The 26,641-nt window shown below is 45.3% G+C and overlaps 1 protein-coding gene across 1 annotated transcript; it reads left to right on the top strand.

The window, feature by feature from the left end:
* Nucleotides 1-8,788: 8,788 nt before the first annotated feature.
* On the top strand, nt 8,789-25,928 carry CRYGN (crystallin gamma N). Its single transcript, XM_075061943.1, has 4 exons — nt 8,789-8,809; nt 10,357-10,622; nt 14,249-14,379; nt 25,357-25,928. Exons 1-4 carry the CDS (start codon nt 8,789-8,791, stop codon nt 25,491-25,493), a joined length of 555 nt encoding a protein of 184 aa, XP_074918044.1. The 3' UTR covers nt 25,494-25,928.
* The last annotated feature ends 713 nt before the right edge of the window (nt 25,929-26,641 follow it).

Below are 26,641 nucleotides of genomic sequence, written 5' to 3'. Positions count from 1 at the left end.
TAGTAACTGTCTTTTGGGGGAAAAGAGAAGTTAGTTGAGATGGGCTGGGGGTGTCGATGATGTTGTTATTAAAGGCCAGTGACAGATGGAAACGCACCCTTGTTTGACGATATTGAAGATGGTAACTATCATTCCAGGTGGTGTTTTGGATTCAGCTGGAGCCTATTGGGGTGGCAATGTCATCTGGATCCTTCTCTTTCTGGTCTGTTCTGGTCAGGACATTTCTCAGGGTTAGGATGATGAAGACCCAGGGTCTCAGGAAAGAGTGGGGTGGCAGCTGGGATGGTGAAACTGGCTTCAGTAGCTTCTGTCCATTCTTTCCAGTTGCTTTTCTTTTAGTTCTTTCATCCTTTCCTCACAAAAATCTTTCTTTTAAGGATTTAAAAAAAGGATGATGGGTGGAATAGCTCATCCTCTCATTATTTTGTCTACCAATTAGGCTAAGAGTCAATGAACCAATTTTGGCTCATTAACTTTGGCTTCACATCTCTTGTTTTTAACAAGCGTAATATTAACACAGTCCTTGAATCATATCACTTTGGCTTTTTTGTTTGGACTAAGTCAGTTACTTTGCCTACTTTTCCCCATCAATATTTGTTCTTATGGGCTATCATACCATTGTATGAACTTTTACATGCTTTTTATATTTGAGCTCACAATTCAGGTATATTTGTAGTCCCAATATTTTGTATAGGTGAGCAGAGGTTTTTAAATAACTTCTCACTGTCCTGGACCTAGGTGCGGATTGGGAAACAGAGAACTGGAATGCAATAACGGGGTCTGTGTGATTTCTTATTTTGCTTCTTGGTAACCAGTGTGGGGGATCAGCAGCACAGTTTGACTGGTTCAGAAGTTTAACTTCAGTGTTACGCACCAGTCTGGGGAGTATCTGCTCTCCCTTTGGCAGCCTGCCTTGACCCTGGCATTTCCAGTGAGGCCTGCCCCCAGGCACCATGGGTCCCACTGATGTTGTCATGGCAGGATCCACAGAACCAGATAATTTGAGTTTTGGATCAGAACCCCACTCTATTCCAAATTTAAAATTGAGAGTGTTCAAGGTTAAAGTCAGTCACAGTGAGTGATCCACAATCAAAACTGCAAGCCCTGAGAGATGGCCAGCATCTTCAGCATGAGAGAGAAATGGCAGAACTTCAGATGTAAGAGAAGCAAGCCTTGTCCCAGCTGGAAAAAGAAGTGGAGGAGAGAGACAGAGAATCTCACAGGAGGCGAATGAAACTGCTGCAAGCTGAGACTGAGGTGGCCAGACTTAAACTCCAAATCAGAATAATGAAAGAACAGCAGGAACTGTGTTATCCTGGTAGACCAGCACCTCTCTACAACAGAACATGTTAAGTACATAACAATGGTGGTATGTTGTTTAATAATGATGTAGTAACTATGTTTAGTCAGGGGAGTGTCACAACCCAATCCCAGAAAAAGTATGAATGTGGATCCTCTGTATTATCTGTAACAGACAGGGAGATCTGTGAAGAGGGTGTTTGACTCCAAGCAGCTGTATGTTTTTAACCAGCTATGCTATAAGAAGGAGGAGAGTGTCTGTAGTCTTGGGATTATGGAAAATAGCTTCTTGTCCAATCAGAAAAGAAGTTTATATGGTGAAGAAATTTCTGAATGTCTGTCTAATATCACAGAAGTGAATCTGGAATTAGATGAAGCGCAGAAGGAAGCTCAGGAAAACTTTTATTTGGAGCAGATTAATGTTGATGGTCAGTTTGAAGCCCTAACTTGAGGAAGGTAAGGGTAGATTTCTGGTGGTGATGGTTTGCTGGCCAGTGAAGTTTGTGAAAGTGAGCCTGAACAAAGTAAAAATGATTTGCTTAAGGTATCTCTGTATGATGAGACACTGTTTGTGGAAAATTAGGTATGCAGATGTGATCGCTCCATCTCAAAAAAAGATATATTGGAAATGTAAAAGGTTCAGAAAGGGGCAACAGAAATGATTAAGGGTATGGAACAGCTTCCGTATGAGGAGAGTAATAAGATTGGGACTTTCCAGCTTGGAAAAGAGACGATTAAGGGGAGATATGATAGAAGTATATAAAATCATGATTGGTGTGGAGAAAGTAAGGAAGTGTTACTTACTCCTTCTCATAACATAAGAACTAGGGGCCACCAAATGAAATTAATAGGCAGCAGGTTTAAAACAAACAAAAGGAAATATTTCTTCACACAACACACAGTCAACCTGTGGAACTCTTTGCCAGAGGAAGTTTTGATTGCCAAGACTATAACAGGTTTCGAAAAACAACTAGATAAATTCATGGAAGATAGGTCCATCAATAGCTATTACAAGAGAATCTCACAAGATACTGCTCTGCCCTGAGCTCTGGTACCCTTCCTTTCCTGATATAAGCTGTAAATACAGTGGAATGAGTAGGATACATAGTCACTCTGCTTCAGCTTCACACTAGAAGTGGCAGGGAAAAAAGTAAACAAATATTTTTGAACGTCAGAAGAGGCTTGGATTTGAAATGGGTGTAAAAATGGCCCCAGCTGTACAGATGAGGGTTGTTGCCTATCAACCATCCCTAACTTACATGAGTTGGAATCCAACATTCAGCATGGGCAAAATTTTCAACAGCTCCTATGTCACATGGGTGCCTAAATTCCATTGAAAAACCAGTGGACTAAGGTTTCTAAAGTCACTTAAGTGATTTTCAAAAAAAAAAAAAAAGGGACTTAGGTTGCTTTTGAAATGTTTACCCTGTATCCTGTTCCCTCCCTCTCTGATACCCTGGTTTGAACAGTCTATTCTATTCTATATAGGTTCTTATACCACACTCATCAATGTAGTATCTGAGCACCTTCAGATGTAGTCAAGTCTTATAGAATACGCTACAGTACTGTGGGACTAATTCCTCAGACTAGCCATAATGAGCAGGTGTACAGTGAGACTGTCTGCTTGCTCCCAGGTCATTTTTGCATTCACAACAATGCTCAGCAAGGGTACTTACACAGCATTTCAAAAATATAAACACTGGCTGATTAATCCTCACAACTTTCCTGGGAAGTAGCCAAGTATCAATAGCCCCATTTCACAGATAGGGACATTGAGAAGCAGGACAGTCAAGGTCACAAAATGAGTCAGAGGCAGAACTCAGGAGTGCCTGCCTGCCAAACCTATGCCCAAGCCACTATGTTGCTTCAGCTTGACCCCACTGCATGCCATCAGCCTCTCATATAGAAAATAAACTGATTCTGTATTTCTAACTGGATTTGTATTGCTCAGTTCTTGGCTGGCTCAGAGATGGAGGTATGGGGCAAATTCACATTACCTGTGTTCACACCATCGTGCTTCCTCAGTCTACTGTACATGTTCAAAGATCAATAGTTCTGCGGGTCTCTCTGGTTCTGCCTGCCCCATGCTGCTCATGCCACTCTGACCTGCCTCCTCTGTTATGAGTGATTTATTCATGCTCGAGCTGTTTTGCATATTAATATTTTCTTTTTCAGTCTCCATATCACCCTGGGATCTAGTCAGGCATGAAGGACACTGCTGTAGCCCTAGACAGGTGGCAGCTATCCTCAGCCACATTAGCAGTAATGAGGGAATGAAATGGCTGTTGTCTGCTTTTTCTCCCTCATCACTGTATATTCCCTCCCCACTCATTGAACACCAATGCATGTTGTTTTCATGATGAATGCTGGCCTGTAATCCACTACAAGCTCCCTGCAACCTGTGCTGTCATCCTTCACACCCCTCTTCAACAATCTGTTCACACTCCCCCTCCATTACCTTCTGTGCTGGCATCAAGTTTATTTGGAAAAGGACTCATGATTTCACCACTGCAGTCCTTCACACATACTTGCTTGCTCTGTATCTCAAGTTAAATTGCCTTGATCTTTATCTCAGATCAGTGGCTTTATTCTTCACCTCCCAAATGTCATCTCAACAGTATGTTTCTGGTCAGGAAAATTACCTGTCACGAACACTTTCTTACTCAATAAAACTTGTGTTTGGGTGTGCCCTTGTTCCTGACACAGAAGGGATAGCATAGTGGTTTGAGACCTACCTTTGAAATCTCTAGGGTAGTGGTTTTTCAAACTTCTTTTCATTTGCAGACCTAGGGTTGCCAATTTTTGTTGGATATATTCCTGGAGATTTCATCACATGACATATTCTTAATTAAAGATTAATCTTTAATTCCTGGAGACTCCAGGCCAATCCTGGGGGGTTGGCAACCGTATTGCAGTCCCCTAAAAATGTTTGAATTGAGGTGCAGACTCCCTTGGAAATCTTAGACATAGTCTGCAGACCCCTGGTTGAAAACTACTGCTCTAGAGTACTGAACACCAGAGGTTCAACTCAGGCCACATCATGGCCTGCTGAATCCTTCTTAGAATTTGATGAGGAGTATGCTTCAGAAAGACCTAAAAAATAAGAATATGAAGCTCTTGTGGCACTCTTTTTAGAAAGCGTTGGGGCTTGATGGAGTGTTCTTCAGCAAAATGCCTTTCAATCTATTGTGCTTTCTGATGGTATCCCCAGGAGTGGCTGCACTTCAGAATCCTTATAGATGAAGGGTGCTATCAAAAGGATGTATGATTTTTGCATGAGAGTGAGTTGGATTTTATTCTGTATCCTGCATTGCCAAACAAATTGTCAGCTAAATTCCAACTACATCTCTTTATTAATAACACTCAGGATTCATACGGGTCTCCATTCACACCACTACATGCTTTAACTTTAAGCACATGCTTAGTCCATCCTTTCAGCAAAACACAAAGTTAACGCATGTGGTCAAGTCATATTAACTTCAGGGGGATCTAAGTATGGGTTTAAGTACTTGCTGACATCAGGGCCCGAAGTGCTTTTCATCTTCAAAGGATGCAGTGAACATGAAATATCACATAGTGGTAGGCCCCATGTTGTAGGTATGAAAGGGCGTTGAGGACAAATCAGCCTTGGACCCTTCTACACAGACAGGGTCAGCTCTGAGTTTTTTGCTGGCCCAAGCAAAAAAAACCCCACAGAAAACTGCGCGAGGGGGGGTGGAGTGGTGGAAAGCAAAAAAAGAACAAAAAACCACCTGCGGGGCGGCCGGGCAAAAAGCACATACACAAACAAACAGGAAAGCGGCAGAAGCAGGAAGAAAAAAGAAAAAAAACCTCGCGGAGCAGGCTGCCCCAAGCAACAAAAAAGACCCCCAAAACCTGCAGGGCGACCACAGCCAGAGAAAATTGGTTCACGGTTACGTGGGAGGCCCATTTGATTTTAATTTCCCGTTTTTAGCAATGACTGAGCCGACAACAGCTGGCCAAGGACAGTGCCTGGCAGAGCTAAGGTTGTTAATGGGGTAGCTTAGCATGGAGTGGGCAGGATTCCTTCCCCACTCTGACTTTACGGTGCAGATGTAGGACCCGCAGAAAACCGTAAGCTATTCCACCACCAAGCATGTTTCCAAAAATCTTAGGGAGCCACTTGGAACGGCTCTTCCCCAATATTTCCAAAGTTCCCTACCCTGTTATTACCAATAAAAACTAGCAGAGTCTTAAAGAGACAAGCATTGTCACATTTATTGTAAATCCATAAAAATAAAGATAACAGCAACATGTGTTGGGTTTACTTATCCTATGATATTATATATATATATCCATTCACACAATCATTCATACAAGTTCTTGTAATATTATAGTTACCAGCCTAAGTTGCGTGACAGAATCTGGCCGATACTCGTACGCAGAGTGAGCCGAGTCGGGTCAGATGCACCTGATGCTCCTGGAGGTGGCAGGCAACCATAGACTCAAAGTCCTCCGTTTTCAAGAGTCCACTTTATAGGGATTTTCCCCTATGTAGTTCATGGGAGTTGCTTCATTCTGACTGTGTTAAATTAATCAGCAGGGTGCTGGCTCCATGTTGGCAGCCAGAATGTACCCAAAGTTCTTCTTATATCACCCTTCTTTTACAGGCTTTTAGTTTGGATTCAAGTCTATAAGTCTTGTGTGTTCACGCTGCCTTTGCTTTGGGATTGATCCACCCGTCAACTGCAGGTGTGACTTTCAGCTTGAACCTGCTTTGATCTTCCTTCTGTTTCTTTTGTCTTTTCTTTTAGGTGGATGCTTTTACTTTGGTTTCACTGTTTTAGGTCTGCAGCGTTGGTAAGTTGAATCACCTCATCAGGCAGGATGGGGCTGGAGGTTATTTTTACATCATACCTCCTATCACCACATTCTAACTAAACTAATAAGATTACAGCAGGGTTTGCAAAAATTAGTGGAGAAGCTTTACCAAAAATGAGTGAGCTTTAAAATGGGGTTTGAATAACAATATGGCAAAACAGTGAACAGAGTTACAATGCAGCAAGTGTAGTGAATGGGAAAGAAGTTACATTATAAAGTGAACAATTAAAACATTCATTTATCAGTTTACAACCCCCCCTCCTGGGCAGATTTGAGGACCCTCTTGGCTAGTGTCACATGGTTGGCACATCTTCCCGCGCCGGCTGGGAGGGATAATCTCATAGTCTCAAAAGTTCTACATTCCTGGACCAGTCCTTGGTACTGGACAGACAACTGGCTGTAGGCAGCTAAAGATTTGACTGAAGGGGACTCATCACGTGGCTCTGGTTGATGAATTTGGGTGGCACTAGGACTGGTGATAGCTGACACTGTGCTCCAAGTCCCTCCACGCAATAACCTTCTCCTGCCCACCACTCACAGTTTCCCTTCGCTCTAGTATCTGGGAGGCATGGCCTGACGGACTTTGGTGTGACCCCAGTGCAATGAACGCAATCTGTTGGGTTCTTGCAGCAGTGGCCGCACATACCACCTTTCTTCTTATTTAATGACAGGTGGTATGCTAAGCACCTTTTAGTCAGGTGGAAGGGAAGCAGCAAAGCAACCTCGCTGTATAAGAAGTCTGAACATAGAGAAAGCCACTGCCCAAGCCACAACCGCAACATGTGAAGCCGATGAAGTTGTGGAGTCTGAGTGAGTCTGGACCACAAAGCTACCTAAAAAATAAGAATATGAAGCTCTTGTGGCACTCTTTTTAGAAAGCGTTGGGGCTTGATGGAGTGTTCTTCAGCAAAATGCCTTTCAATCTATTGTGCTTTCTGATGGTATCCCCAGGAGTGGCTGCACTTCAGAATCCTTATAGATGAAGGGTGCTATCAAAAGGATGTATGATTTTTGCATGAGAGTGAGTTGGATTTTATTCTGTATCCTGCATTGCCAATAAAATTGTCAGCTAAATTCCAACTACATCTCTTTATTAATAACACTCAGGATTCATACGGGTCTCCATTCAACAAAGCACTTAAAAACATGCTTAACTTTAAGCACATGCTTAGTCCATCCCTATTCAGCAAAACACAAAGTTAAGCATGTGGTCAAGTCATATTAACTTCAGGGGATCTAAGTATGGGTTTAAGTACTTTGCTGAATCAGGGCCCAAGTGCTTTTCATCTTCAAAGGATGCAGTGAACATGAAATATCACATAGTGGTAGGCCCATGTGTAGGTATGAAAGGGCGTTGAGGACAAATCAGCCTTGGACCCTTCTACACAGACAGGGTCAGCTCTGAGTTTTTTGCCGGCCCAAGCAAAAAAAAAACCCCAACAGAACTGCGGGGGGCGGGGGTGGAGTGGTGAAGCAAAAAAAACAAAAACCACCTGCGGGGCGGCCGGAGCAAAAAAGCACATACACAAACAAAGCAGGAAGAGCGGCAAAGCAGGAAGAAAAAAAGAAAAAAACCTCGCGGAGCGGCTGCCCCAAGCAAAAAAAGACCCCCAAAACCTGCAGGGCGACCACAGCCAGGGTTCAGGAGGACTTCCTGTGCTGCAGACGTGCAGCAGAGTGCGTGCCCGGTCTAGCGGGGAGGAGGGGAAGGGAGCGAGGGGGAGAGAGAGAAGAGGGGCAGCCAAGGCTTCAGTGGGATGCTCGCCATGCGGCCCTGACTGCCGCACGGCCTGCCAGGAGGGCTCTGTGCCCCTCCGATAGGCTGGGAGGGAAGAACGCGGGCTGACCTGCAGAGTTTGCTGCAGAGTGCTCCCCTCCTCCACACCGCCACTCCCTACAGGGCGGCTGGAGCAGCAACCAAAAAGAAAAAGAAAATAAAGGGCAGCTGGAATGCTGCCCCCTGGAATCTGCCGCCCAAGCATAAGCTTGCTCGGCTGGTGCCTAGAGCTGGTCCTGGACACAGAAGCTGGCTACAGTTGCAGCGCTTACTACTCATCATTGGCTCTTCTGCAGGCACTAGAAGGGATGAGGTGTTTGGCTTTCAGGAAGGCTGTCTAAAAAGTTTTAAGGATGGAATTGAAGCAGTTCCTTTGATGGATGAAGTACAAATCACTATTGTTAAGGAGTCTTCCAAGGATGCTCACTTTCAGGCTCTTCAGCCCCAGTAGGTAAGAGTGAGCTGAAAAGCAGTAGCCCATTTAAAAAGAAGACGATGACAATGCCAATGAAAGAGCCCCTGCTTCCGAGCTGCCACCTTTTCATAATTTCCTTATTGCCCGTTCTAAAAACAAAGTCCTTTAAAGGGAACTCTAAATGTGCAATACTAATCAGTCGAATACCTGCCAACAAATCTTTTGTTAAATTATACGCATTAAATCAGAACTCTGGACTCAGCAGGGCCTGATATGGAAGTTCTGTCTACTAAGCATGATTTTTTAAAGCCTCCGATTCCTGATGTATTGTTAAGCAAGGCTCGTGATTCCAGCCTTGTCTCTCCTCGCTGGTATATAGTGGAGTAGCCAACATTTCTGTAGATCACACTTTTGGTTTGGCTTCTGCTTTGGCTTTGGTTTGCATCCAACAGAAAATGTCTCAGTATTCGGGAAAAGTAAGTAAAAAAACAACTGCTTGGTCCTCAGCTCAGGCCAAAGAGCCAGCGTTCTCTCTCGCCAGAGATAGTAGGAATTTTCCTAGGTTAGGATAAGGCAGAGTGAGATCATGTGATGATCATGTTAGTAATGAATGTGGAGAAGTGGAAGCAAAGTTGTTAAGAAGGGGAAAGGAGCAACTAGAATGGGGTGTACTTTGATAGCTGTGCTTGCTGTTCAAACGTTTATATTTACAAAAGAACAAGAGAGAGCTGATATAAAACCACATGCAGTGTTGTAAACTTGAGCTGGGTTACAATTCTCATTGAAACAAATACTCCAGTGACAATTTAGTTCTCTGCTGGTTAGACCCAGAATTTAAGAACCACTATGTCTGCCAAATAACAATGCATAGTACAGACAGGCAGTCTGTGGCTATGTCTACACTGCACGATTAATTCGAAGTAGTTTAAACCGATATTACAAAACCGATGTTATAAAATCGGGTTTGCGCGTCCACAGTGCAATCACAAAATCGATTGCTTGCGTCCCTGGTCCAAGGCTACCATCGATTTAAGGAGCGGTGCACTGTGGGTAGCTGTTCCTCAGCTATCCCATAGTTCCCACTTCCGTGTTGAGAGCACAGTGCCTGATGGGGCAGAAAACATGCCCCGAGTGGTGCTGGGTACAGCCTCACCCTCCTTTGTGAAGGCAGCAGACAACCCTTTGGCGCCTTTTTCGTAGAGTGCATTGAGCAAACGCCATAGCACAGCAATCTTTCCCTTTTTTTTCACTTGGTGGGGGGGGGGGGGAATAAACTGAGGAGCTGTTCCCTGAACCACGCCAGACACTGTGTTTGAACCTACAGACATTTGGAGCTCAGCCAAGAATGGAAATAATTTTCAGAGACTGCTGTGGACTGTGGGATAGCGGGAGTCCTCAGTACCCCCTCCCTCCCTTCATGAGCGTCCATTTGAGTCTCTGGCTTCCGTTACGCTTGTCACGCAGCGCTGTGTATCCTGCAGTTTTTTATTCAAACGCTTTGGCATTTCGTGTTCTGTAACGGAGCAGGATACAACAGATTTGTCTCCCCATACAGCGATCAGACCTAGTATCTCCCGTACGGTCCATGCTGGAGCTCTTTTTGGATTTGAGACTGCATCGCCAGCCGTGCTGATCAGAGCTCCACGCTGGACAAGCAGGAAATGTAATTCAAAAGTTCGCGGGCTTTTCCTGTTTACCTGCCCGCTGCATCCGAGTTCAGATTGCTGTCCAGAGCGGTCAGTGGTGCACTCTGGATACCGCCCCGGAGGCCAATAACGTCGATTTCCGTCCACACGAACCCTAATCCGAGTTATCACTATCGAATTTAGCGCTACTCTCTCGTTTGGGAGGAGTTCGAAATCGATTTAAGGAGGCGGTAAAATCGATATTAATGACGACGTCATGTGAACGGATACAGCGTTAAATCGGTATATCGGCCATTAAACCGATTTAAAGTCGCAGTGTAGACCTGGCCTGTGTTTGCATGTGCCACAGTACAGCATCCTCTCCCTCCTCATTTCAGATCACTTTCTATGAGGGCAAATACTTCACAGGCAGGAAGCTGAAGGTCTGTGGGAACTGTGATAATTTCCAGGACAGAGGTTTCATGAACCGAGTGAACTCTATCTGTGTACAGAGTGGAGCTTGGATCAGTTTTGATCACCCAGATTTCCAAGGACAGCAATACGTTCTGGAGCATGGGGAATATCCTGGCTTCTACCGTTGTAATGGCTATAATGATCACAAGGGCTCCTGCAGGCCTGTCGGAATAGTTAGTGCCAACTTTCAGTTAGTTTCCAAGAGGTTTGTTTTTGTTGCTGAAATATCTGGTTGAGGGGCCGCATTTGTGCCTTTAGCTTCCATGTTAGTTGAAGTCTAAATAAATATCAGAGAAAATGAGCTTTATAGAAATAATACACAGTTAGGAAGTAAACAGCATTCTGGGGAAAGTAGACCCTCTATGAATAGTCTGCACAGGCCACAAAATAGCATAACAATTTCCTATGTTTTCAGGGCAAGGGGAAAATCTGTATCCTGTCTTCCAAGTCATCAGTTTTAATGGGTTACGATTTTGCTGTGGTTTTTATATGTGAGGGCAATGCCCCTTCAGGATCACATGCATTTACTTGTAATGTTATGAAATATTTACATGCAAATAAATAGCAAAGTTCTGTGCACAAGGCAGGGCTCTACTCTGATAGTCTGCTCTCTGTGTGTGTGCAGACCAACTGATGATACACACAGTTTGCTAGTGGGCATCTAGGGAGGACAGGCCATGGAATCACAATCTGTTGTACAAATCAGAGAGGAGAATGTTGCTGTGGGACAGCTCTCAGGCTCTTGGCAATGTCACTCACATTATCTCCTGTGTTTCAAACTCTGAGCACCCCGGAATTAATAGCAAATATGGCCCAGATCACACAAAGAAAACAAACAAAAACAGAGCAGGGAGCCTTTACCACTCTGTGGAGGAAATTTAATTGGGAGGATTTGCAGCTGGAGAAAAAAATTGAACCTGATTTGAGCTTTCCATTTGATCCCGACGTCACCTGCTGCTGATGGGAGAATGATTAAAGAAAATAACTCACAGGTTATGGTCACTTACAGGTTGATACAGCCACCAAGTCCCGTTGGGTTGTAGCTTTCTTTGGTTTTGTGTAAAACTTAGCCTAAAAGAGTGTACGTGTGTATCTGTGTGAGTGTGTGTGTGCGTGTTGCACATGGACTAAAACTCCACAGGAGATGCACATAAGACCACACATACTACTCTAGAGCATCCTCTCAAATGTTGGAATCTGCTCATTACTCCTCAACAAGCAGCTCATATTGGAAGTCCCGAAAACTGGCTGACCAGTACCCAGCAAACTAAAATGAGGCTGTACATCAACAGGTGCCTCTTTGGACTAGGTCTACTGAGGGCCCTGTTCTCCATTAAATAAATCTGGTGTCTTACTAACCCCTAAGGATTTGTCAGCCAATGAGCCAAGCTGCTGAAGGGGACCTTGTCTTACATTTTAAACTGCCATGAGAAGGTATCTGTGGGAGCTGTACAAGCCAACACTGCGGTCTGTCCCATGCAGCTCTGGCTGGTGTATGTGGTTGGAGGATCCTGCACAGAGTTGCTCTTAGAACTCTGCCAAGGATGTGCTGACTGGGGCTGGGAGGCAATGGATACACCACATGAGAAGAATGAAGGGTGTACAGGGCTGGTCCAACCATTTAGGCAAATTAGATGGCTGCATAGGACGCCTAGTGGTTGGAGGCACCTAAAAGTCCCCTCAGGCAAGGAGGTGGAGTGGAGGTGAGCTGGGTGGGGGGGTGCGCGGGAAGTGCTACCCGCAGTAACGAGGTGGGGGGAGCGCACAGTGGAACAGTTCCCCACCCCAGCTTACCTCCACTCTGCCTCCTCCGCTGAGCACACAGCCCAGCTCTAAGTCTCCTCCAATCAGTGCCGCAAGCCTGGGCGGGGAGGAGAATTAGAGCAGTGCCGGCGTGCTCAGTGGAGGAGGCGGAGCCGAGGTGAGCTGAGGCGGGTTACCCAGATAGGGTTAGCTTCCGCGGGGGGAGGTCTCCCCAGGCAGGGTTAGCTGCCGTGGGGAGGGGGGAGGTCTCCCCAGGCAGGGTTAGCTGCCGTGGTGGGAGGGGGAGAGGGGGAAATTCTCCCCAGGTAGGGTTAGCTGCCGTGGGGGGACAGGGGGAGTCTCCCTGGGTGGGGTTAGCTGCTGTGGGGGGAAAGGGGGAGAGGAGTTAGCTGTCACGGTGGGGGGAGGTAGCTGCTGAGGGGGGGCTTCCCAGTGGGGGGCTGAATTAGCTGCCGTGGGGGGGGCAGAGTTAGTTGGGTGGGGAGTGCAAGGTGGAAGTTTCGCCTAGGGCGTGAAACTTCCTTGCAACGGCCCTGAGGGTGTATGGTGTCACCGCCATTCAAGCATGTGTGTGTACAAGTCAAAAATTGGCTGTAGCCCTATGCTTGGCGCTCCACTGGTTGACCCCTGCCACCCCTCCTTAGTATTAATGGCTTTTTTCTTCTTAGTTGGCACACCCTGGGGCCTGTTGCTGATATACTAACTTTGCTGGGTGAGTGACCTCACATCAGCCAGGATGAGATGCATCACTGCCTTAGCCTGGTGTGAGGGCAGGTAAATGTAGATCTTTGGGGTAGTGGACTCTTTCTCTCTCTTTTTTGGCTGATGTTGGAACCAGGCCTTTTCATTTAGCAAGCGGAAAGGTTGTCTTTATATTAGCATTTTAGCGAGACTCCCACAGCATGCCCAGTGCAGCCACCCGCCCCCCCATCAAGGCAGAATTATAACTGTATTGTGCAGGAGGTGGATTCCAATGTTTAATACAGAATCCAGAGAAGGGAATATGAGCTTGTGTCAAGGGTACCACACAGAACCTTGTTTCCAGATCCATGGAGACCCATTGAACCTCTGTGGGCCAGTAGCCATGAATGATTTCTTCCCCTCAGGCCTGTGCTCCATCACTCTTATACAAGTGAGAGTTTTAAAAATATTTCAACAATTCAGGCAACAGTTACACTGAAGAATGTTTGGTCAGGAATGGTATCTGAGATTCCACTGCTGGAGATTGCTATGGGATTTTTGGCACTACAATGTAGCTTTTTCATGCATAATGCAATTTATATGAAAAATTCTTTCGACTAACTCCATCACAAATACCTATGGAGAAGACAGCAAAATTCCCCCAAAGATATTTACCTCAACTCACCCTGGAAGGCTTTCAGAGCAAGGACTCTGGGAAGATATTTTTCTTTTCTTTTAAAAGAAAGGCACAACATCTTGTGTAAATAACCACAGATATGATCGGAACTGAAGGAAAGTACAAACTGTGGAAATATTCTACCATCTCTGTGTATTTTGGATTTATTAAATTGTTTTGCACTATGTTCTTATACTTTTGTTCATGCAAATTTCCAATATTTTGTGTGTGTGTGTGTGTGTGTGTGTCATTTTTGGGTTTTTTTTTAAGTGTATATGTGGAGTGCGAAATGGTTATGTTTATAGTGTTATTTGTGTGGTGTGATCAGTGTTTAAGTACTTGTTTGATGGGGGAGGGGATTTAGAGATGGAAGGATTGGGGGTATGTGTGGCAAACATAACATGAACAATAAGTTTGTGTGTGAACAGTGGTTATGCATTTATGTGGATGTTTGCAGAGGTATATTTTTGGAGAGGAGTTTCTGTGTGTGTTTTTGTGAGCGAGTTGTTTGTGAGAGACATTTGTATGTTTATGTGGGCATTAGGGTGGGTATTGTGAGGGGCGGGCAGCGTTATTGTTGGGTTTTTGCAACATTTCCATGATGAGATATCCTTGCTTGCTGTTTATCTTTTACAATCAGGGGAAACAATTTGATGCATTTTCTTCAGAGTTTACTGAAATCTCTTTGTCCCCAGCGCGGTGAGCATTACAGAATGGAGACATTTTAGTGGTCACTGCATGGAGTTCACTGAAGAGTGCTCTTTCCTGCAAGGGCAGGGCTGGAACAAGAACTGTGTCAATGCTATCAAAGTGTACGGAGATGGAGAATAAGTAAGAAAGGACATAAAAGGAATGCAACTGCTATGTCATTCCATCTTGAAACACAATGAAGCTAGCTCTCCACACAAGCCCAATCCACTCTGTCACAGGCAGCGGTGGCTCCTGGCACCAGCGCTCGAAGTGTGTGCCTGGGGCGGCAAGCCGTGGGGGGTGACCTGCAGGTCCCTGCGAAGGCGGCAGTCAGGCAGCCTTTGGCGGCATGCCTATGGGAGTCTGCCGGTCCCATGGATTCGGTGGCAATTCGGCAGCCATTACACCGAAGCCATGGGAGCTCCGCATGCGTGCCGCCAAAGCCGCACTGTCCCTGGTCACAGGGTAGCTGGTCTCTGTGGATAGACTGAGCCCAGCTGCCCGGACTGGAGCAGGTGAGCATAATTCAGCTAATTAAAGAGGGCCGGGCTCCACCTGCGTTCATAAAAAGGGGACTGTGGCAGGCTGAACCCTGGGCAGCAAAGGCCACACTGGAGTGAAGCTAACTCCTGTGGTGAGTCCTGGAGCAAGAGGGGGGTTCAGGGAAGCAATCCTGTGGCTGCCGCTTCAAGGAGGGAGCGGAACTGGTTGAGGCTGGGAAGTTGCCTGGAGCTGGAATGTCAGAGACCTGTAGGCAGTGCTTAATCTGTGCCAGGGCTTGCCAGGGCTGAGCCCTGGCCCTCTAGGCTTGGCAGTTCGTAGCCCCAGTGCCTCTGGGCTTGCTGCATCAGTTATGACCAGGGCCGACTTTAGGCCTATTCCACCAATTCCTCCGAATTGGGCCCTGCCCCTAAGAGGGCCCTGCGCCCAGTGAGAATCCCTTCCCTGGCTAGAGGCAGCTTTTTAATTTTTACTCACCTGGCAGCGCTCCGAGTTTTCAGCGGCATTTGGGTGGCGGGTCCTTCGCTCGCTCCAAGTCTTTGGCGGCGGGTTCTTCAGTGCCGCCGAAGACCTGGAGTGAATGAAGGACCCACTGCCAAAGTGCTGCCAAAGACTTGAAGCATTGTCCGGTGAGTACAAGCCCCACGTGGTTTTTTTACATTTTTTTTTTTTAAATTATCCCTGCCGGGGCCCCACCAAAACTGTTCAAATTGGGCCCCGCACTTCCTAAAGCTGGCCCTGGTTATGATTATAAAAAAATTGCTTGAGCCCTGGCACCTCTTTCATTACAAATTAATCCCTGCCCATAGCCAGAGTGGCCCTGGAGCCTGGAGGCCAGGTACTGACTTAAGGCTTCACTCTGGTTATTTGTTTAACCTTTGTCACAAAAGAATAAATCTCCTTGACTGGGACTGGGGGTGGCAGTGCATGCTTGGGGCTGGGGTGCAGTGGTGGCCATCCCACTAAAATTGCTGCAAAGACTCCCATTGGCTAAGAAAGGGCTTGCACTGGTGGAGCAAGTTTGGTCATCTTGAGCTATACATTTATTTGTGGAGGAGGGGGTTCAATGTAAGTTGAGTAATCTTGACATCTACTAGAGGTTGCTTATGCTTCAGATAAGAAGTGACGTTCTTCCTGGTAGGGTTTAGGCATCATCTGAGTCTTTACCTTGAAAATAATTTTTCTCTGACAGACAATGGTAACCACCAGTTAAAATGTAGTGGATTGGGTGCAGTAAATGGCTGTCTGGCTTGCTATTTCATTTGCTAGAGAGCTGATGGTATTGAATAAATGCACGGACTGGGAGGATTGGCTACTTTAGGGATTTGCTATTGGGACATGGAGCCTTTTGACCCCGAGGTTGCTGGTTTGACTCCAGCCCAGGTTAGCAGTGAGTGTCTACATGTGCTGGTTGTTTGGTGGAATATTTGAAATGAGCAGGTGGCCTTAGTCCATTACCTAGTTGTCAAGGTTTCTTTCCCCAGTTTGAACTTTAGAGTACAAAAACTGGGGACCTGCATGGACTCTTCTAAGCTTAATTACTAGCTTAGATCTGGTACACTGCCACCAGCCAGAATTCAGTGTCTGGAGCACTTCCTGTTCTCCCAAAACCTTCCCTGGGGAACACAGATCCAAACCCCTTGGATCTTCAAACAAGGAGGAATTAGCCATTCCCTCTCCTATCCCCCCACCAATCTCTGGTGAGTTCAGACCCAATCGCCGTGGATCTTAAAACAAGGAAAATCAATCAGATTCTTAAAAAGAAAGCTTTAATTAAAGAAAGAAAAAAGTAAAAATTATCTCTGTAAAATCAGGATGGAAAATGCTTTACAGGGTACTCAGATTCATATAGNGTCCCTCTTAGTCCCAAGAGCAAACAACGAACAAAACAAAAAGCACAAACAAAGACTTCCCTCCACCAAGATTTGAAACTATCTTGTCCCCCTATTGGTCCTCTGGTCAGGTGTCAGCCAGGTTTACTGAGCTTCTTAACCCTTTACAGGTAAAAGAGACATTAACGCTTAACCATCTGTTTATGACACTAGTAGTCAGGTGTGCGCATCACAAAGCCAACACCTTAGCTAGCACTAACTGGAGTCCTTTGGGCCAGCCTCAAGAGAGAGGCCAAGACGTGAGCTGGCAAGGAGACCGGACAATCCTCTTCCCCTTAGAGGTGGTCCTCCAAATCAGGGTAGAGCCATGTCAGTGGGCTATTGTGGGGGAAGATTTGCTTTGCTCTGTACCTTTTTGTGGCTATGGAGGGGATGTCCATGTCCAGGGGGTGCTGGTCTGACACCCTTCAGAACACTACGCTCATTACACAAGACCAAACTGAAATAAAACCAAAATATCATGGACTGGAATGAAACCAAATGAGTGAAGGAGGCAAAGGCCCTGCCTTCACCAAAGTTGTGTGGAAACAGCACTCTGTGCCCAGAAAGGTGAGCACATTGCTAAGGGTCAGAGGAGCAAATAGAAACTTCCTTCTCTTCTTCCCAAGAGGAGTCAGCCCAGGAACTGACTTTCTGCTCTGGCCCTACTGCTAGAAGAATACAGGGTCCTGGAAGTAAATTGTTTCCCTCTCTCTGTGACTGGTGCCAAAGAGTGATGGGACCAATCAATGCACTGCAAAGCTTGAATGGGACATGTGGCTGGCTGTGCTTGTGGGTGAAGCCTACTGGACATTTTGTCACTGTCTAATTACAGGTTGTCGGTGGAGGAGGTTCCTTATGAAGATGGTTCCTGCTTTCCCACTCTCCATTAGAAATCCTGTGGGATTCCCCAGCATGGCTTCGTGGTACTTAGAGATGGGCCAAGGCTACAGCATTAAATCTCAATTTAAACGTTGATGTCCCACACCTTGAAGGGGTTTGTGTCCATGTGTAATGCCAACAGACCCCAGTCGTCGGTGAGTGGGATTGAACCTGGGACCTCTGGAACTTAGGGCGTGAGCCTCTACCTCATGTGCTAAAAGCCAACTGCCTGTTAGCAAACTCATTTAACTCTCTCTATAAGATGTCTCGGTGCCACTAGATGGGACAGAACACCGCACCCAGGAGGTGTGTGGGTTACGCACGTGCACACACACAGATCCGGTGTGTCAGGTTGGGTCCATCTTGACCGATGAGATACTAGAGTTTAGAGAAACATTTTCACTGGGGTGAAAATGGAGGAGTCAACTCAGTCTGATTCCAACCCCATAGCAGACAGACCACAAAAGGGAGCAGCTCAAGGCTCTGTTTCCACACACCCAACCTGGGCAGCCTGTGACCCTGTAAATCATAAAGAGCCACCCTGGCTCCAGTTCAAGCCCCCATTTAGACAAAAGCACACACTTGGAGCAGGCCTTTAAGATGAAGTAAAGCAGGCAGCCCCTAGAATCCTGTTTTTGGATCTCTACAACCCATCTAAATTGATCATCTCATGGGCCTGCCCGTCTCCCTCTCTAGCACTGGGACTAGAAGGGGAGGGAGGAGCTCAATACCAGAGTCCCACCCCTCTCTAGCAGCTAGACCAGAGGAGGAAGATGGGTCTGATCTTCCCTTCTGACATCTTAGGACCCTGCTTTTGGTTGAGGCCACTGCCCATAGTGCCATGTAGTTCCACTTACTCAACTCTGACTAGTCAAGAGTCAAGATTCTCTTTTGGGAGAAAGTCAGTGCCCCCTGCACACCCCAACCATGTGTACCTGGTATTGCTCCCCAGCTTATCCAGAGGAAGGTGGGGTTTGTGATACAGGACTGAAATTATGAAACCTGGGTTCTGATCTTGGCTGCAGAGCCATTGTTTAATCTTGGACAAATCACTCATGTGAACATTTTCAAACCCAAGTGCTGAAAGTTTGGTGCCTAAATAAGCCTGATTTTCAGAGGCACTGAACTGCCACAACTCCTATTGAATTCAATAGCACTCTGAAAAATCAGTACCCAGTTCATTGCCTAGTGAATGTAGATTTCTAACTTCTGTCACTCATATTTGACAATGTTCTCTCTGAACTTGATTCTCCTTGTGTTTAAAATTAGGATAATAATAATATTTCCCTGTATCACAGTACTCCTCTGAGGCTACATGCATTGTTGCCTTTTGATCCTTCACTGTAGCAGGGCCGACTATGATCAGCCCAGTTTCTGTCTCCCCTACATTTTCAGACATCATTGAAACCTTTTGCAAAGTGAGGGTTGTGCAGCGTTTGCCTTTTGTCACTGTTTCAGGGGAATTAACATATTCAGGGGGAAAAATTGTCTCCTTTTTTCAGGGACACATTTGTTGTTTTTATGTCCTTTTCATTGTACCACATTTCCTTTTACCAACAAACGCATTTTATTGGAAGTGTGTGTGCTGGGGGCGGGGGAGTGTGGAGAGAAGGCAGAAAGCTGTAGAATTCTCTAAGAGAAGGGAAGTGTTTGGCTTGTAGTGGGTCTGTGGTTACACATGATGCTTCCATGCCAAGAAAGCATCTTCACTGAGCGTGATCGGTGAAAAGAAGGGGAAGCTCTTACTAAAAGAAGTTGGACAAAGGAGCCCCATGACGATCATGTGATTTGGTGGTTTGTGTTGCAGGGGATTGGCTTGGATTATTGCACAACCCACACCTATAAATGGTTTTGATGCTGGGCATCGGAGGCGGATTAAGATTTACTGGGGCCCTTGGCACAAAGAACATTTGGGCTCCCAACATGCCCTCCCTGCCACAGGACCCTTCCCCCTACTAATCCTTTTCCCCCCAAGACCCTGCCCCCTGGCCTGGCCGGAAGCCAGGGTGTGGTAAGAGCTGCCTGGGTAGCCCTGGACCCTCCACATTTTGTGGGGGCAGGGACTGCTCTCAGGCACCCCAGCCTCCCATTCAAGGCAGGTGCAGGGTGCAAGGCCCCCCACAGATTCCTGGGCTCCCTGGGTGGCTCTGACCACAGCCTAGGGCAGTGGTCCCCAAAGTGGGGGTGCAGTGGGGCCCAGCTCTGCACCCAGTCCCAGCTGTGGCTCTGCTCCCAGCTGTGGCCCCTCTTCCGGCCCCTCAGGATGAAATGCAGAGACAAAATTTCTCAATACTTTAAATGACTGCTTCTTGGAGCAGCTGGTACAGGAACCCACAAGGGGAAAGGCAAGTCTCGATTTAGTCACGAGTGGAGCACAGGATCTGCTTCAAGAGGTAACTATAACAGGACTGCTTGGAAACAGTGACCATAATATAATTTAAAATTCCTGTGGTGGGAAGAACACCTCAACAGCCCAACACTGTGGCATTTAATTTCAGAAAGGAGAAGTATACAAAAATGAGGAGGTTAGTGAAACAGAAATTAAAAGGTACAGTGACTACAGTGAAATCCCTGCAAGCTGCATGGACACCTTTCAAAGACACCGTAATAGAGGCCCAACTTAAATGTATACCCCAAATAAAAAAACAGAGTAAAAGAACTAAAAAAGAGCCACTGTGGCTTAACAACCATGTAAAAGAAGCAGTGAGAGGTTAAAAAGGCATCCTTTAAAAAGTGGAAGTCAAATCCTAGTGAGGTAAATAGAAAGGAGCATAAACACTGTCAAATTAAGTATAAAAATGTAATAAGAAAAGCCAAAAAGGAGTTTGAAGAACAGCTAGCCAAAAACTCAAAAGGTAATAACAAAATGTTTTTTAAGTACATCAGAAGCTGGAAGCCTGCTAAACAACCAGTGAGGCCCCTGGATGATCGAGATACAAAAGGACGCACTAAAGACACTAAAGTAATGCAAAGAAAGCTAAATGAATCTTGCTCAGTCTTCAACAGCGAGGAGTGAGGCAGAGATCCCCAAACCGGGGCCTCCGGATAGTGACAATCTGAGGAATGGCACAGAGTGAGTGACGAAGATGGAGGTTTGGAATAATTGATAAAGTTTAACAGTGACTAAGTCTCGGAGCGCAGAGGCACACCCAAGATTCTGAAAGAATCAAATTGAAGAGTGCGGAACATAACTAGGTTGTAAACTGCCTTTAAGATGGCTCTGAACTCATACGGAAGTGCACTGTACACCAATATTTAAAAAGGGTCAGAGGTGATCCAAGCTTACAGACTGGTAAGGTCGAATTCAGTACCAGGCAAATTAGCTGAAACAGTAGTAAAGAAGAAAATATGCAGACACATACGAAGAAACATAACCCGTTGTAAAAGCAACAATGGCTGTAAGGGAAATCATGTCTACAAGCTATTAGTGTCTTTGAAGGGCAACAACAGTACAAGGGAAATAGACTAGATTCCAGAAAGACCTGATAAGTCCTCACCAAAAGGTCGACGTAAATAAGTTGTATGCACAAAGGGAGACGGTAGAGCCTTCAATAATGAGAACGTTAAAGCAGGGAACAAAGGGAGGAATAATAAGGTAAATATTTCGAACGAGAAGTAACTAGGCGCAGCGAGAGATCCAGCGCCACACGGCTATTCAAGCACTCAATACATGAAACGGATGTGAGTGGGAAGCAATGATCGTGTGGAAAATAGAGTGCTCACGAATGGAACTAAACTGGCTCGGCAAGATGGTTATAACCAAAGCAGACGGAAGAACGTTCAAAAAGAGCTACAACAAGATTGGCAACAGAAGGCAAAATGAAATAAATGTGGAAAAGTAAAAGAAGCACAACGGAAAAAAATAACCCAACCATACACAATGATGAGGCTAATTTACTAGAACAATCAGGAAAGGTCTGTGAGTCATAGTGGATGCTCTGAAGATGTCCACACAGTGTGCAGCGGCAGCCAAAAGAAGCAACACAAGACGTTAGGAACATAAAAAAGGATAGAGATAAGAATGAGAAGACTTCATTCCCTTATAACTCAGGTATGCCCACATCTGAAATACTGGGCATTAGAAATATACGGCAATGAGAAAAAAGTGCAAAAAGGGCAACTAAAATGATTAGGGTTGGAAGGGGTCCAAATGGGAGAGAGAAAAGGCAGACTTCAGCTTGGAAAAAGAGAAGACAAGGGGGATGGTAGAGGAGACATAAAAGCAATGAGTGGCGGAGAAGGAATAAGAAAAGTTATTTACTTGTCCAAAAAAAACGAAGGACCACCAAATGAAATTAATGGGCAGCAGGTTTAAAACAAAGTAAAAGCAGTTTCTACAACACGAGCACACGGTCAACCTGTGAACTCCTTGCCTGAGAGGTGTGAAGCCTAGGATATAACAGGGTTAAAAGAGACCTAGATAATTCAGGGAGTTAAGTCTGTTAATGATAGGCAGGAGGGTAAAGGAAGGGCCCAACCTCATTTGCAGAGGCTGGAGATGGATTGCAGGAGAGAGATCACTTGATCATTACCTGTTAGGTTCACTCCTCTGGGGCACCTGGCATTGGCCACTGTCGGTAGACAGGATACTGGGCTGGATGGACCTTTGGTCTGATGCAGTATATTTGTTCTTATGTTCCCCAAATCTGCCCTGCTTCTGGCCCTATCTCCTGGAGGGTTGGGGGAAGGGCATGACTGAAAAAGTTTTGGGACCCCTGGCCTAAGGTGACCACATGTCCTGGGCATTTGTCCTGCTTGCTCTTGCCAACTGATCAGTCACATGCACTCACATCCATTCTTTGTCGCCCATCTAGCCAGTCAGGGGTTGATCACACACATAACCGGCAAGCTGTTGTTGTTGACTGAAGAGAACAACCTTCGATCATGGTTCAGATTGCCAGTTACATGTGTGATCCAATATACAATTTCCATCCTCTTGCCCTGGATCTCAGAGATGAAATTCTTTCTAAACTGTCCCTTTCACCAGATAAGAAAGGGGTTTCAAATGCAGTATGGGCAAGGCTGCATTAGCCTGTGTCTCATCAATTTAGGTTGCTGCAGGCATACCACATGCCAACGCATGACTGACACAATCTGACAGGGCATGCTGCCGAATCACCCCTTTGGCCAGTGCTGAAGTGATCTGTTCTTCTGAGACTCCAAACCTGGTGAGAGAGCCCCTGTGAATGCTCACTGAGGACAATACATGTGATCACTCAGTGGCTCGGGGAAAGAAAGCTTCAAGGTGCAGGTTTTCTGTTAAACCCTTTTTAAAAAGGGTTGCTTGGCCCCTAAAAAGCTCTTTTCCAGTTGTGCTGTAGTATTCAGGGTCAGAAGGCTGGAATAGGCTCTTAGAATATTGGAAATAAATGATTTAATTGGTTTTTCAATTCTATATTTTACCTTTCCATGTAGCTAAGAGTGGGATTCTTTTAGGATTGTCCTGTTTCACCCCTTATCTCAGCCTCAAAGCCCCCGTGTCAAGACAAGTCACTCCCCCAGATAAGGCCGGTTCTAGACACAGTTCCTGTCCCTGTGTCAGGTCAGTCTGTCCTTTCAGCTGCAAAGGACTCTGGACACAGCTCTGGGCCACGATGCCAGACAAGGAGGGCTCTATACAAACTCTCTCCAGATCTTGCCAGCAAAACTCCAGAATCATCCTGAGGGTGCAAGATACGGAGAACAACATGAGGGATGACACCCACCATCATGCATGAACATGCTTTTTCCAGAGCATTTCACAGCCCCTTCCAGCCAGGAGTTAAGATGAGATATTTGATTTTACTGTGTGTGCAACAACTGATTACAGCAGACTTTTCCTCTCCGCTACCCTTCTGCATACATCTGGCAGCTCCCAAACTCAATCCCATCCTGCACTACTCTGTGAACAGGTCGGGCTTTTGTAATAATACATTCTATTTTATATATAGCAATTTTTATCCCTAGACCTCAAAGCTCTTTACAGTGGAGGGTAAGTCACATTATCCCTATTTTACAGATAGTGAAAATGAAGCACAAATTTGAAGTGGCCCCACAGCAGGTCAAAGGCAGAGCCAGGAAGAGAATGCAGGTCTCCTGAACTCCTAGTTGAGTGCCCTATCCACTAGACAAAGCTGTCTCCCATAACAGGTTATCAGGAGGATGCAAGGTTCTTTGCTCCTCAGGGACCTTTTGATGATGTATCCTACTTGTGGCTTTTGGAAGGTAATTATGTTCCTTTGCTGATTTCCAATGCACAATGTCAATTGGGTACAGACATCTTCACTTCCTGTCCTAAATTCTTATCTAGTGTTGCTGTGTGCTGCAACAGCTGCCACATTCTGTCACAGAGGTGGCTGCACTTTAGTGGTTAGTGTCCAGAGTGACTTCTATCTTATGTGTAAATGAGTGCACTGCATGTAATTTGAATGAAAAGTCTGTCCAGCTAATGGTATAGCTGGATGTAAGTGAGCATAGCATCTACCTTATATAGCGTTGGTCCATTATTGGGGCTTCTAGGTACAATTTCAATGTAAATAATAATAGAATTGTAAGGCATTATTGAAAATGAAATCTGAAGACGAGATTTTGATTTCATAGCAATTTCTAAAATAATACTGTCTAGCAGAAAATGTGACAGTTTTTGGGTGAAATCTGGTATTTTGCTTTCAATAGATGTTTTATGTTCCTCATACAGTATCATGCACCATTTCTCTTGCAATACCACAAATGACATAGTCTGATATGACACGTGTCTTGTTCCTTTGTAAGGTTCAGTGATTGCGAGAGATTGTTTGTTTGGCAAGAAGAGCATTCAAGAGCTGGAGGGTTTTTGTTTTTTTTTTTTAAAAATTGGGGACAATGCATAAAAGTAATTTGTGAAAATTGAGATGACAGCCTTGCGATTAGTAATTGATGATAATGTTGAAGATTTTTTTTTAAATTCACATTTACGTCAGAGCCGCTACTAAAATTCCAGCGGTGACTATGTCGGAGTATTTGAATTGACCAAAGTATTGTGGTACTTCTTGCACTCAGACTAGAAAGCATTTCAAATACAACAGCACAGTCAAATAGTGGGGCCCAGTCCCTGTTTTGTCTCCAATGGGAGATCACTGTGTGCTGTGCTGATCAAACAGATTTGCATTTAAAATAAGTTCATTCAACCATTGCTCAAAACATGTGGTTCAGAAGCTGTGGGGCCCTGTTTTGATTAAAATTCTCAGCCTGCAGACTCCCTTAACTTAACCAGGAGGTTGGTCTGAGACCTTCCAACATATCAAATTGGAAAAAAAACCAGCCAAGAAATGACCCTTGTGGAATTCCATAGAAGAAAGGCCTTTGAGAAGGTCAGTTATCACCAGTCAGAGAGAGAGTGTGGGAAGATCTGGGCACGGGGAACCAAGTTTACTTTTATAGATAAAGGGGTGGTTCAGGAAGATGGAGTGTATTTAGATTGTTTGGGGGCTGGAATGGTCTCGTACTGTGTGTGTACAGCACTCAGCGAGATGGGGCTCCGATCTCAGTTGGGACCTCTAGGTGCTATTGTAACACAAATAATAAATAATATGATGGAGTGGTCCAGGATGGTTGTGGAATAGTCAAAAGGGAGCATAGGAGTCAAGGAGAAGGAGCCAGCAGCACTAAGGAGGTTAACTCCACGGAGGACAGCAGTTTCCATTCTGTGTCCAGATTGAAACTGGACAAATATATTGACTGGGATTTGACCCAGAGGCGAAAGTTTTGTGCCCTTAGCAAAGCAGTGCTCCCTAACTTCCAGGGTGCAATCTGACAAAGGGATTCAGCAAGGGACCAAAGATGTTTTTTACTACTGTACTGTATAAATGCTTTCCTGAGTAATCCATTCATTCTCTGTTTTAGATGGGTGCTGTATGAGGAACCCAACTATCATGGCCGTATGTACGTTGTGGAGAGGGGAGAGTACAACAGCCTTAACACGTGGCAAGCTCACAGTGCAAATATCCAGTCCCTCAGAAGAGTCGTCAACTACTTTTAACTGAATTATTCTTGTACAAACAATGTCCTGGTGCAAACTAGAGTTTAATCTTCCCCTCTGCTCACTCCAAGTGTGGAATAAATTCTTAAGAGCTGCTGTTGGCTGCAGGTATTTCCCCCCCATTACATGAGACAAAGTATGCTTTGCTTGTTTAGATGGCCTGACTGTACTTTGATTCATGAGCAGAGCACATGGGCTTGTTTTGCTGCTTTCCAGATGAGGTACCAGTAATGGCAATGCTAAACCACCACATTATTCACGTGCAGTCTGGTGCACCTGCTCCAAAGCCCACTGAAGCAATTGGGCATTTTTTCCACTGACTTCAGCGGGCTTTGGATCAGGCCCATTATTATTATTATTATTATTTTAAAAGCCACCATCCCACCAGTATAACATGTCTGAACATTGTTCTGTTTGTTTCCAGAAGGTTGACTTGTAAACTCCTGTGGCCACAATCCACTGGGATTTTCTCTGTGTGCCTTCGAAAAACAATATAAGAATACAGATGTTTTTCTCACATAGCCCACATAGCACCTTTCCTTTTCTTCTTCTTAAATGGATACATTTAGCCCTTGTATTTCTTGGGTATTTTTTCTGTTGCAGCTTCACATGAGTTGCCAGGGAGATATAGATGGGGTTGGGCTGAAAGACCAAAATCTCTGTCTTTTAAATTAGTTACAAAATACATAATGCGATTGCTTTTGTGCGGTCAGCAACACATCGCCCCAAAAGGTCAGGTGACTCTTTTCCCATAGGAGTATAAATTGCATTTGATATTAGCTACAGTGTTTCTAGCCAGTTTTTAAAGGGATAATTTTATTCTCCTTTTCACTCCCTCTGTGATATATATTGGTTTATTATATTGGCTGTTCAGGCTCATTTGTCTGATGGTTACTGACAGGAACTGGAAAAATTCCTATAATGCTGAACCATTGCTTCCTCACTGCAAGTCTTAGCAGACTTTCCAGTGGACTAATGCAGACCTAAGCACTTTAGCTGTCTCTTCAAAGGGACACTGGAAAGAATGGCAGGCCCAGAGTGCATCTGGATGTGATGCAAGAGTGCACTTACAAAGGGATGCTACATTCAGCAGTGCATCTCTGTTCTGCCCTTGTGGAGTGGCCTGCAGTGGAGTGAAATATACAAGA

Source organism: Chelonoidis abingdonii, chromosome 2, assembly GCF_003597395.2.
Source record: "Chelonoidis abingdonii isolate Lonesome George chromosome 2, CheloAbing_2.0, whole genome shotgun sequence".
NCBI lineage: Eukaryota > Metazoa > Chordata > Testudines > Testudinidae > Chelonoidis > Chelonoidis abingdonii.
Note: the sequence above shows the minus strand (reverse complement) of the source record. Positions and strands in the feature narration are given on the sequence as shown.